Consider the following 12,539-nt stretch of genomic DNA (forward strand, 5'->3'; position numbering starts at 1 on the left):
AAAGTTCCGTAGAAAGTACTCCAATATTTCCCTTTGAAGGATCGGTTGAAGCATTTATATGCTTCCCGTCACGCTGCTAAGAAAATGACGTGGCGCGTACGAAGGCGTTCGAGAGATGAAGACTTAATACATCATCCTGTTGATGGTACGGAGTGGAAAGAATTATAATATCATGAATTATATTTAATAGTGGGTTTAAATATATAGTAATATACAACATTAATTATTAAAATAAGAAAAATTAAATAAAAAATTAAAATATTATTTGTGACGACAAATGTGGTCGCAAAAAATATAAGCCACGTCAACTAATTCTGCATCTTTTACGACGATTTAATTCACAAAATGTCGTCGCAAATACTCAATGTCATGTCATCTTAACGATGTAGCCGATAAAATAATTGTAACGACTCATTTGCGACGATTATCGTCGCAATATAATTGTGACGGCTGCTTGTCGTCGTAAAAATTGTTTCTACGATGAATCTATTGCGGCGACAGTTTTGCGATGACAAGTGGTCGCTAAAAATTCATTTGCCACAACTTTGAATTTATGTGTATGTTTGTGGGGTTTTTTTTTTTTACTGTATATAATGCTAATTAGTGTTGAGATTAATTACTATGAATAGAGGCATAGATTACAAATTAGATTGGTCTTTCTTCAAAATAAATATACAATCTGATGTCACATGCTACATGTATCGTTATTACATTTTACCTTCTTAGTAGTTACTTATGATGATGTGCATTGTTACCTTCTACCACAACTATCTAAATTCTTTTTCATTTTTATTCTTCTTCCATACCGATAATGGAAAATAATTAATTTGAGAAGCAAAGGGCTATACATAAGCATTAGACTTTTTAAATGATTGAATTCATTATTACCATAAGATTTGTGCGCTTTAGGTTACATATTGCTTACTTGCCTTTTACACTTTGTGATTAAATAGTTTCCTTGTCGTTTATGAACGGAATCCTACATTTTTTTAATATCATATTTCATCATTTAATTCACAAGAAATTACCATTCCACCCCTAAAATAATTTAAAAAAACATTCTTTTGATTAGCCTATGACTTATCATCGTTGCGACTTATTATTCTTCTTTAATGATTCTTTGTCAACCGTCCTACTATTCAGCGTTATAATCGTACAATAAAGATCACATATATGTCGTTTCCCGTCCGGCTGTCGGATTGAAGAACAGGTCTATGATTTTATTCATTTTTTATATTTAACTTTTATTTAGATTTTAACGAATATAAAGTATAGTAACTAAAATATATCAGTACTTCACCATTATAGAGACACGCAAAATAGTATATATGTATTATGCATGTGCATATAATGAAGAAAAAACTTTCAAATTTGCTTTCTACACCGTACGAATTTTTTTTAATTATTATTATTTTTTTGTTAATGAGGGGAAGTAATTTACGCTGAAGTCCTTATTCTGAAGAAGAAATGAAAGTAAGTATATATCTATTCTCTCCCTAAAATAGAAAATAGGTTTTTCAGGGGTTCGTTGTCCCCCATTTCGTTGCCTTTTAAGCTTTTTTTTTTTAGTTTTTTTTTATATTTTGTAAGTTTTTCTTTTTTTTTTTCTCCTTTCTTTTGCCTCCTTTATTTTTTTATTGCATCTTTTAATCTTTAATTTTTATATATTTTAAAATATCTTTTTTAAATACTTTTCTTATGGTTATTTAAACTTTTATTTTTTTTAATTATTCTGCTAAATTTATTCTTAAATGTGTCTCTACATAAACACATTTTGTATATGATCTTCATAAATTACAGTGAAACATTTTGCACAAATTTTTTTCTTTAAGTTTTTTTTTTTTTTTTTATCTTTTTGTTCCTGTATTTTACATAATTTTTTTCCACTTTTATCTTTGTTTCTTTTTGCCTTTCTTTTTTTCCTCTTTTTATTCCCCGGCGATTTGTTTCCAGTTAAACGACGTCGAGTTTTATCAAGTGAAGGGTCCAAACAAGCCAACTGTATTAGAGAATAAATTGTATTCTGTGGTGTCAACCACGAGATAAAACTTTTTAATTCATACAATAATTTAAAAAAGAGAGATAAAAATTCAATAAAGTCCACAAAGTACCGACAGTGTGGGAAGGAAATCCATGATAGAAATGGAACCAAATTTGATTTCCACTTTCTTTTGTTTCATTCATATAATTATAAATATTCCTCTCTAACACTTATAAACCTCTCGATTATGAAGAATAAAAAGGATTTTTTTTTTTAATTGGAGAGATTCCGACTCTGGCCTATAGTAGATATATAGAGAACGACAAAGGGGAAAATAAGTAAAGAAAAACAAAAGTAAAAAAAAAAAAAAAGTACAAACAAACCACTAACACAAACAACAAAAACAAAAAGCATTGAGCGGGGACGATGCATTATTAGCAATTTCCGCGTACTAAAAAACCATACCAATCTTTTAGTACATATCAAGGTGAGAGTCTGATTAGCAAAAAAACAAGGTGAAAGTCTTAAAACTAAGGCAAACCATTATATGGAAATTCCGGCATAAAAAAAAAAATTATCTATTTTACACAGGTTTTAGCTGGCATATTTAATTCATCAATTTCTGTTAAGTTACTATACTTTTTAATTATTCTGATATGATTTCGAGATAATTCTTAGGAATCAAAATTGTACCAACCGATACCTTACAATATAATTCTGTGTTATGTGCACAAGATTTTAAATTAGTATATAAAATAAGTTGAGAATAATGTTAGACACGCGATTGTCCTTGCATTCTCAAAGTGAAATATTGATTAATTCACAATTATTTACTTAATATCGATCAAGATTCACTAATCGATAATTATTTCAGCATAACAAACAGTAGAAAAGCTTGGTACTCATTCTAAGACAAACCTCATTAATTAGAATAAATGTCTATAATTTTATACCATCGAAAAAAGTTTTAACGACTGTTTTTAACGATCATCTTATTGTGTTTTTATACTAGAGATGTTATCAATCGTAGAACCCGGGATAGGGAAAAAAAAAAAAAAAAAAAAAAAAAAAAAAAGATGTGTATTATGTAGAATGAATCTAAAACTGTTTTTTTTTTTTTTTTTTTCAGCATCCAACTATTGATTTCTCACTATATAGAGTTGTCCCACACGGATATTCATATTCAACGTCTAATCTCAATTATATCAAACATAAAACAATTGACTAACCAACAAGCAAGAAAATACAAACACAGAACATAAAAGAGTACTTTGTGCTCGCTACAAGAATCAAGAAAATACATGCAATTTGGAGAAGAATGCTGTTGAGGCATTTATAATGAAACAAGAGACTTTTTTGTTTCTTTTGGTACTTTTGAAACAGGGAATCCGAACCAAAATTTTGTGTCTCATCCCAGATATTGCATTCTCATATCATACCAGAGGCACTTGATGTCATGAGAGGCTTCCGTTTGATATTTATTGTTTTTTTTTTTTTTAAGGAAGAAAGGATAAAAAAAAAAAAAAAAAAACCTCTTCAATTAGCTCCTGATGTTGGAAAACATAGCATTCAGTTCGTTTGTCTGTACCCAAGTCTAAATGGACATAAACACAAAGAGATGGAAATGTTGCTTTGCTTTGATCACCCAATATATGGATCTTGTCATATATTTTAACTTCAATAAGTTAGCTAGATTTATTTTTTCTTGTTTCTGAAGATTGAGCTAAAATCATACACAAAGCAAACTAAAATGTTTTTGTCATGAAAACAAAGAGTAACGCTATTGGGCTCCTCGCATCTTATAAGAGTGGACCCTATTTTTATTGCATGCGAGCCCCCAAGTTCCGGGGAGCCTTAAAGAATTTTTTTTAAAAACAAAGCCTAGACATATTGTTAGATCTGATTTTACATATGGTGTTCCAAGTGATGTTGAAATACTATCTGGAACACGCCTTAATTAATTAAGATATGAGTTAATTACGTTCAGTTGCTGTGCATAATAAAGTACAGAAAGTAAAAAAACATACAATATGATATCGCAGTTTGGTGCGCACACCTACATCTGCGGGGCCACGCCCAGACAGTAAACAGTTCACTATGTTCTAGAAATTACAGACACCAGCGGACTTATTCACTCAAGGACTCCCTCCTAGATAATGACGCCGTTGTGATGAATCTCCACAGTGATTATTTAGCGTGCACCACACGTCTTCTATTCACTTGGTAAACTCCCTTCGACCGGCAGAGCTTCCTCCCGAAGGACGATCTCAAAAACTTACAGACGTCTTTTTGAATATTTTCTATGTAATAAGCTCTCAAATTCACATGTTTTTCCTCTGGAGATGTTCTAATAAATCTCTGTCAATATACTCTGAAACAAAGCCTTTAAATAAAGTCAAGAGAATCTTATTCAAACCCACTCTCGATAAGATCTATATTATCTCCACGATTCTTTCTCTTGGATAGGCTCCAAAATATCTTCACATTATCTTCTCAATCTCCAATTCGAATTATGCAACAAACTTTCAAATCTGAATTAATAACACTTGACCTCTGCGGCCCTTAATTTACGTTCCTCATAAGCACACCGAGGGAAAAAGATTAGCTCCAACCGAATTGTACTTTTGAATCTTCTTGAATTTCCTTTGACCAAGTCAATCTCACATTAAGTTAAATCCACATCTCCTTATCTTCCACGTTTATAGCCTTCCCAAATCCAGATAATCATCAGTTCAAATTCTTCACATAATCTTTTTGATCATTATCTTTTTTTAAAATCTCATTTAAATTCAAATAACCAATGTGTTATCTTCTTTTGACTAAGGCCTTATTTTTATCTCTCCAAATCTGTTCTGAATCTTTTTCTGTAATACGAAATCTTCTTGAACCTATTTTTTAAATTTTTACAAAATTATCAATAAATTACCAACTAATAAAAATACCTAACACATATAATATAAGCAATCTTCAGCTTGTACATTTCTTGGTTTTCATCTCATTGAAGCACATGTGACTGTGAGACTAAAAAGTGCCAATGGAATTTGCACGCATGGTGGCAGTTTTTCACCCTTCCCGCAAATCCATATGAACCAGATTAGTGTATTAGTGTTTTTCCTCTTATCTTTAGCATGAAAATAGCTTTTGTGGAGGAGGTTAAAAAGGGTCCATAAAGTTGAAGTGCAACTTGTGTGTAAAGTCACAACAAGATCTGTTAAGATTCTTGGACAAACCAGAAGTGTATTACCTCGTTATTTTTTATGGCTATAATCTTTTCATAACTCTAAATTTTGGAGGACAGAAGTGTGCATATTCCACATGGGATAAATCTTTTCATGCTTCGTATGAGGCTTGAACTAACACCATCAGTTAGGTGTTACATCACTGCCTATATGATCAAGCAAATGTAACCCTGCAAATTTCTTCTGCTGTCATGGATTGAAGGATTTATCTCTATAAACTAATTTTCCCAAAACACGTGACACGGACGAAATCCTTGCTTGATAGAGAACCCGAAACGCGCATCTTGGTTTCCAGATAAAGTGTAGGAAAAAATAATGGATCAGCAGCAAATTGTTTGAAGTGAAATATGCTTTGCAAAACAATGCAGCTGTTTGGTGCTAAAAAATGAGAGATGAATTCAGTTGTGCAGACTCTAAATCGCAACAAAGCCACAACAGAAGATAAAGATTTGCAGCAGGACAAGAAATAAATATGGCCGACGAAACTCGAACATTTTAGAACACTAACTTCTGACAAATAAAAATGATGAAAAAAGAAAAGTGTGAATATTTTCTGCAATGGATAAATAGCTTATTGTAACAAGTATATAACTGTGCAGTGCAGCAAAATCCCTGTAAATTATTAGAAGAAAAAGAACTCAAGAACATCAAAGAGTTTATATTTTTAAGGAAGAAAATGCTGCCTTCTGATAATCAGTTATACACACTAAAGTTGCGTACAAGTTTTGAGCAATATTTACAGCCAACAAAAGAAAACAAATCTATGTCACATATACACGCAGTTGAGCTACTTAGTCTTCCGCTTATAAAAAAAAAAAAGGGGGCAAGTAAGCTCAATTAACTTCTTAACTCATTGAAACTTTACAACTATGCAGGATATGTCATCCTTGCTTTTCCTAGAAAGAGCCTCCGCAATCAAGTGCTTTGCCGCTGTCTGAGCATCCTTTATTTGTTTGATCGCGTCCACCGCTTCTTGATTCGACACAACCTGTTCAACACTTGAACATGTAAGAAAATGTATGCCACCTTCAAATCTTGGTGTTCCTTTTTACCCCCTCAAAAAGTTATATTTACTTGTCTTTACAACAATGTTTAACAGATAAAAACATGAAAGTAGAAGTTAAAATAGCTAACCTTCCATATCCCGTCGCTCGCCAGAATTATGAACTCAGTGTCTTCATCGATCATCAATATCGAAACATCAGGTTCCGAGCTTAGGTGTATCTTCAAGCACTTATCACCGAATGCTCTTGCTACAGCCAACTGTCCATCAACACGTGGGACGTCCCCTGCAAGAGTTTAGAATTTAGAACTCAATTGTAAACCTCTTTCAACCATCTTGCTGCATCAACTCTAATGCGAAGCTATACTTACTCAAAAAAAAGGTTCAACCTAAATAATAATAATAATAACAAAAAAGCCCGTATAGAAATATTCATAACTTAACCACATTTGATAGACAACATAAATAAAATGCTCAATAACTCAGCTGCGTCCAACAATAGTATAGGCATACTGCTAAAACTGGCAATTGTAAGAAATGATAAATTACCTGGAAGGTTTGACACAAAACCGCCGCGGCTCTCAATCACCCATTTTTCTCTGCTTGGTTCATGATCAACAGATAATTGTTTGGCCACACCATTCTTGCATATAACAGCCCGAGAATCTCCCACATTTGCTACTACAAGCTTCCGTCCATTTATCAAAATCGCGGTTACCGCAGTTGATCCTCCTTTTCCCAAGGAAAAACTTTTGTGCAATATCTCTTCATCGGTTTTGTGATAAGCTCTTTTAATTGCATTCTCTGTGTCAGTCCAGAAGCCAGGCTGCTTAAGGCCACCAAAGAAGAAAAAGAAAGGAAAAAAAAGGTAAAAATTGAAACTCCTAGGACAAGTTAAATAGAAGCTTTAGCACATAAGAGAAATGGAAAGGTACAGATTACTGCTATGACCTCCTTCAAGATGTTTTCAAACAGGTGGTTTTGCAAGTAATTAGCAACATCATGGCCTAAATGACCATCGAATATTGCAAACAATCCCAACTCAGTATCACTTTGTTGTTTGAATGCAGAAACTACATAATCTTCCATGGCGTGCTTGGATTTTCCCTTTACCATGTGAAAGCCATGCGTGAGATGCTTTGACACTTTGCTTTTGCCTTTTCCGGTGTCAGCAGCAGAGGAACCAAATCCAGCCTTCACCTACAATGAACACAAAAAGATTAAGAATAATGTTGGCTTTTCATGTGCATTCTAACATTATGCCATAATGAATTAAGCCCTCTTTACCACAACATATTTTGAAGAGAATAAAAACACGTTTCATAAAATTAGTCAAGGATTATCTTTCTGATGTAGGAGTGACGTTTCATAAAAACACGTCTCATTAACTGCAGCAACTAAACGTATTCTAAGGTTCCGTTCATTTCATCGATTTGAGTTTAAAATTTGAGTTTTGCTACAATAAAAAGCTCTCAGAAATAATCACATCTAACTTTTTTGTTATATTTTTGCTATACTATAAAGCTCTCACATAAAGTCACATCTCAACTCGAACCGGCAAACAAAAGACCCTAAGTTTTTCCACTTTCATACTCAGCATTTACATTTTTTTTTTTAATTTTGGTGACTTCAAATCATAATCTTTTTCTAATTTTTCCACTTGATTAAAGCATTATATTTGGTAAGAGTGTTTAATGCTTCAAAAATTTGGTCAATACCCTCCTCTTGAAATCAAACACCAAACTTAAAAGAGCACCCAAAGTAGAATTCAAATCCAAGGTGGCTCTGGAAACTTAAACGGAATTGCAAAAGAAAGAAAGAAAGGAACAAAAAAAAAAAGAAAAAACTTTGAATTCAAACAGCTAAAAATAGGCAATCTTTGAACCATCTTTTTTTCGCATCATTGATGTGAACCAACTAACTCGGTGGTACAAATTTGTGATGAAGATCATGAGATGTTTTTTTGTTACAGCAATTACAATTGTCATAAATACGAGATATTAATTACAATTGTAGCAAGGAAAAATTTACAATCTAAAAAATGATTTCAACACAAGAACAACAACAAAACAAAAACAAAGTTGAATCATTCCCAAAAAACAAAAAAAACAAAAGGATTTGAGTATATAAAACTAATGACACGGCTAACATATTGCCCCAAGACTTGATTAACGACAATAGTAATTGCTTTTACAAAAAAAAAAATGGAAAATATTCTCTAACCTTCATCTTTTGGAGGATTTTTTTGCCAGTCATATTGTACTTTTGTCAGACAAGTTCAGTTGAACGAGATAGAGGGGCAAAAAAAAAAAAAGGGAGAGATTTTTTAAAGAGAGACAATTTAGAGAGAGAGTTTGGGAGAGAGAGAGGAGTCTTAGGAGGGGAGACGGATAAGAGACAAGTGTATAAATACTAAATAGGTGGGGTTTGACTTGTTCACACGAGACTTGCCGATCACTTTAACACAGTTTTTCATGCTGCGTTCTTTCAAAACAACGCGCTATTGCCGACGACTTCCTTTTAACAATAATAAAAGCTTTTGGGGCAAATTTATTAACCAAAAACAACAAAAAAAAGACTTGAGGTTGAATTTAAATAACTTTTTCTTAAGATTGTTCTCAGGGTCTCATACCTCGTACATTTTTTTATAGTTAGAAAAGAGTGTGCAAAATAAATTCTTTTTAATACAGATAATTTTTAATATATATGTAGCAGTTAATAAACAAAGATTTATTGTTATTTTTTTCTTTTTAAATCTTACGTTAGAAATCTTTTTTTTTTAAGGATAATTTAGATATCATTTACTTAAAATGATGAAATATATCTTTTTGAATGAGAATATTTAGTTAAAATGGCTGAAATTTAACCAATGTACTAATCTAGTGTGTGTCACAAGGCAACAACAATATTTCCGAAAGCGGAAGCTCAAAATATAATGAAAAGTGTCAAGATTTATTCAATGGACTAAAAAACCGACACGTGATCAAATGAAAGGTAGAAGACAATATATGATACACGTGTAACGTCTTCTGACTTGACCCATTCAGATTGTGCCACCTGGTGTGGTGTAGCTTAATTCTAAATGTGGTGGCCAAATTATAGCAACTAAGATCAAAGTTGGTCGGTGCACCCACATGAATTATATATGATGAGTGGTTGATTTTGTAGCCACTTGGATCATGCATCCCATTTTCGGGAAATTATAAAAGTTTTTTTTACTAACTTAAAGCCCTCTAAATGATTTGACAATTGACATTGACTAGTGTAATACAGCAAAACTAAATAGGCTTAGGGATTTTTTTTCGGAAGGCCATTTTTACATAAATTTAGTTAAAATCACATTAATTTTAAAAAAATATATGCAATAAATAATTTATGATATAGATATAATCATTAAAAAATAAAAAATTATTGGTAATTTATTTTTTAAATTCCAATAAAAACTCTCATAAACTTATTATTAATAAGTTATCCATTCCTGTTAGGAAGCTTTCTAAGGGAGGAATCGTATTGGTAGTTTATGTTTTTTAACATTAATTTTCTTTCTTTTTTTTTTTTTTGAAAAGGTCTCTAAACATTATATTTAGTTAAAATTAGATCGGAACCAATAAATAACAAAATTGACATTTTTTTTTTATATTGATCAAGCGATTCAAAATAAAATACTACTGATGATATTTGTTCATATCTAAGAAAATAATACTCTGAATCATATGACGCAAGAGGGAAGTTCTATAAAATCTAAATGATGAATTGCTTAATGCCAATAAGTGAGACTTTTTTTGGTCATGTTATAAATGTACAGGTTATTAATAGGCAAGGTGAAATTTTAACTTCTGAATCTCTTCAAACAGAAATTTTTTCTATTGATCAATGATACCTATAAGAATTCTCTTTAGTTTTGTAGGCACTGACCAGATAATACAATTTCTTACTATGATGAAACTATATTGAATTTCCCACTCCTACAAAAAGGTGTGCTTTTAGAGAGTTTCGTTTTTTTTTTTTTTTTTTACTTTTTTCTTTTTTATTCGATAGAATGCTTTTGAAGAGTATGTTATGTATGATAAAGGAAATAAATACCATTCAACAAATTGGTTAATTAGAAAGGTACTTAGGGCCAGTTTGGTAATGGTGTACATTTTGAAAAAATTACTTTTAGTTGTGCTGAAGGAAAAAGACAGTTGTGTGTTTGATAAACTATAATTATACAAGTGTTGTTGGTTCTAAAAATAGTATAATAGCGTTTGGTAAATTGTGAGGTCGAATTGTTGTAGGTAGTTAAGATCACCGTAATTAATAATCTTAAAAATATATAAAGTAATTAATAATTGATAATTATTTAGCAAATAAAAATTAATATATTAATAATATAATAATAATGGATAAATTATCATTAATGAGTATATAATAATAAATTAATATGCTAAATAATTAAATATAGTAATTAGTAATTAATTATATATAATTACTATGTTAATAATGTACTCATATTTATTAACTTTTAGTTACATAATTAAATAATTAGTTAATTAATTACTAATATTTACTTAATAATCTATTATTTGATATATCACATGATCAATTTTTAGTAATTATTCTTTTTATAATGATTAATTACTAATTATCAATTATTAGTTATTATTGATTAAAATATTACATATTGATAATTATAATTTAATATTAATTATTAATTGAGTAATTACTATTTATTTTTTATTTACCAACTATTTACTAATTAATAGATTCTAATTAACATTATATATGAATAATATATTAATTATTAATTATTTATTTAATAACCTATTATTATTTATTTTATTGTTAATATGTTATATAATTAATTTTCGGCAATTAATCTTTAACTAAATAAATAATTATTATATCATTTTTATTTTATTAACAAAATTAAAAACTTAATAGTAATTATATAGTAATTAATATATAATCTAATTAGTAATTAATAATTAATTATTTAATATAATTTTGTTGATAATCATTAATTGTACTATGTTGATTCTCGTACAATCTAAAAGCTAAAATTATTTTTAGGCTGTTTCTAATTTTTTACTGTAGATTCTTCAAAAATTCTTTAAAAATCATTTTGGATGATTTTTACTAAATATCATTATCAATTATTGATGGTTAGATAAATGATTTTAAATTCCAAGAAATAATAACGCACCCTCAGACAAAAAATAAAGACAAAAAAATGTTACTAATAGGAAATAGAAGAGCATTGAAAATCAAAATAACGGCCTGGCGCGTTATCTAGATACACATATATGACCTCGTCAAATTCCAACCAAAATTAGTGTTTTTATTTCCTTTATGATGTCCTAAAGGAAATAAAAATCATTGTTCATTTGGCGATTTTACTTGAATAAGATAAGATGATGTCGTAAATGGTGACCGGACAGAAACATTATTGTTCATTTGGCGGCTGCTATACATGTCTATGCTGTGGTGATCGGCTTGGCCGCCGACTCTTTTGTTCAAAAGAACAATTAGTGGAAATTATGGCCCTGTTTGTTTCCGTTTTCAATCCTATTTTTCACGTTTTTTGAAGTAAAAAATTGAAAATGTATTTGTGAAACGCGTTTAGCGCAAGTTTTTTAAAAAAACAAAAACAAAACCGTTTTTATCGTTTTGTGAAATTCTGAAAACGGATTAAATCTATTTTTCATTTTCCATTTTCATTTTCTCCCTTCATTTTCTCTCTCGTGGAAGTCAGCCCCGTCGATTGCCGGCGCGAAGACTCGGCTGAAGAAGACGCAGGCCTGGGACATCCGGCGAAAGGCCACCGTCTACGCTCCTCTCGACTGGCCCGCCACCATCTTCTCCGACTGCCCGCCACCGTCTTAGTCGCCGTCTGCTATACATGTCTATGCTGTGGTGATCGGCTTGGCCGCCGACTCTTTTGTTCAAAAGAACAATTAGTGGAAATTATGGCCCTGTTTGTTTCCGTTTTCAATCCCATTTTTCACGTTTTTTGAAGTAAAAAATTGAAAATGCATTTGTAAAACGCGTTTAGCGCAAGTTTTTTTAAAAAACAAAAACAAAACCGTTTTTATCGTTTTGTGAAATTCTGAAAACGGATTAAATCTATTTTTCATTTTCCATTTTCATTTTCTCCCTTCATTTTCTCTCTTGTGGAAGTCAGCCCCGCCGATTGCCGGCGCGAAGACTCGGCTGAAGAAGACGCAGGCCTGGGACATCCGGCGAAAGGCCACCGTCTACGCTCCTCTCGACTGGCCCGCCACCATCTTCTCCGACTGCCCGCCACCGTCTTCTATACATGTCTATGCCGTGGTGA

General features: G+C 31.2%; 1 protein-coding gene across 1 annotated transcript; it reads right to left on the reverse strand.

Moving 5' to 3' along the window:
• Positions 1-5,932: 5,932 nt before the first annotated feature.
• On the reverse strand, positions 5,933-8,584 carry LOC21393614 (probable protein phosphatase 2C 58). Its single transcript, XM_010093175.2, has 5 exons — positions 8,447-8,584; positions 7,175-7,423; positions 6,773-7,049; positions 6,355-6,509; positions 5,933-6,208 (listed from the first exon to the last, which is right to left on the reverse strand). The coding sequence occupies exons 1-5, from the start codon at positions 8,477-8,479 to the stop codon at positions 6,071-6,073; spliced, it is 852 nt and encodes a 283-aa protein (XP_010091477.1). The 5' UTR covers positions 8,480-8,584; the 3' UTR covers positions 5,933-6,070.
• Positions 8,585-12,539: the final 3,955 nt, after the last annotated feature.

Source organism: Morus notabilis, unplaced genomic scaffold (assembly GCF_000414095.1).
Source record: "Morus notabilis unplaced genomic scaffold, ASM41409v2 Scaffold290, whole genome shotgun sequence".
Lineage (NCBI taxonomy): Eukaryota > Viridiplantae > Streptophyta > Magnoliopsida > Rosales > Moraceae > Morus > Morus notabilis.

Coding starts and splice junctions, on each gene's coding strand:
- LOC21393614 (XM_010093175.2), bottom strand. CDS start 8,479: ATGACTGGCAAAAAAATCCTCCAAAAGATGAAG. Junction 7,050..7,174: donor TTGAAAACATCTTGAAGGAG/GTCATAGCAGTA, acceptor GGCCTTAAGCAG/CCTGGCTTCTGGACTGACAC. Junction 6,209..6,354: donor CGAGCGACGGGATATGGAAG/GTTAGCTATTTT, acceptor AGTGTTGAACAG/GTTGTGTCGAATCAAGAAGC.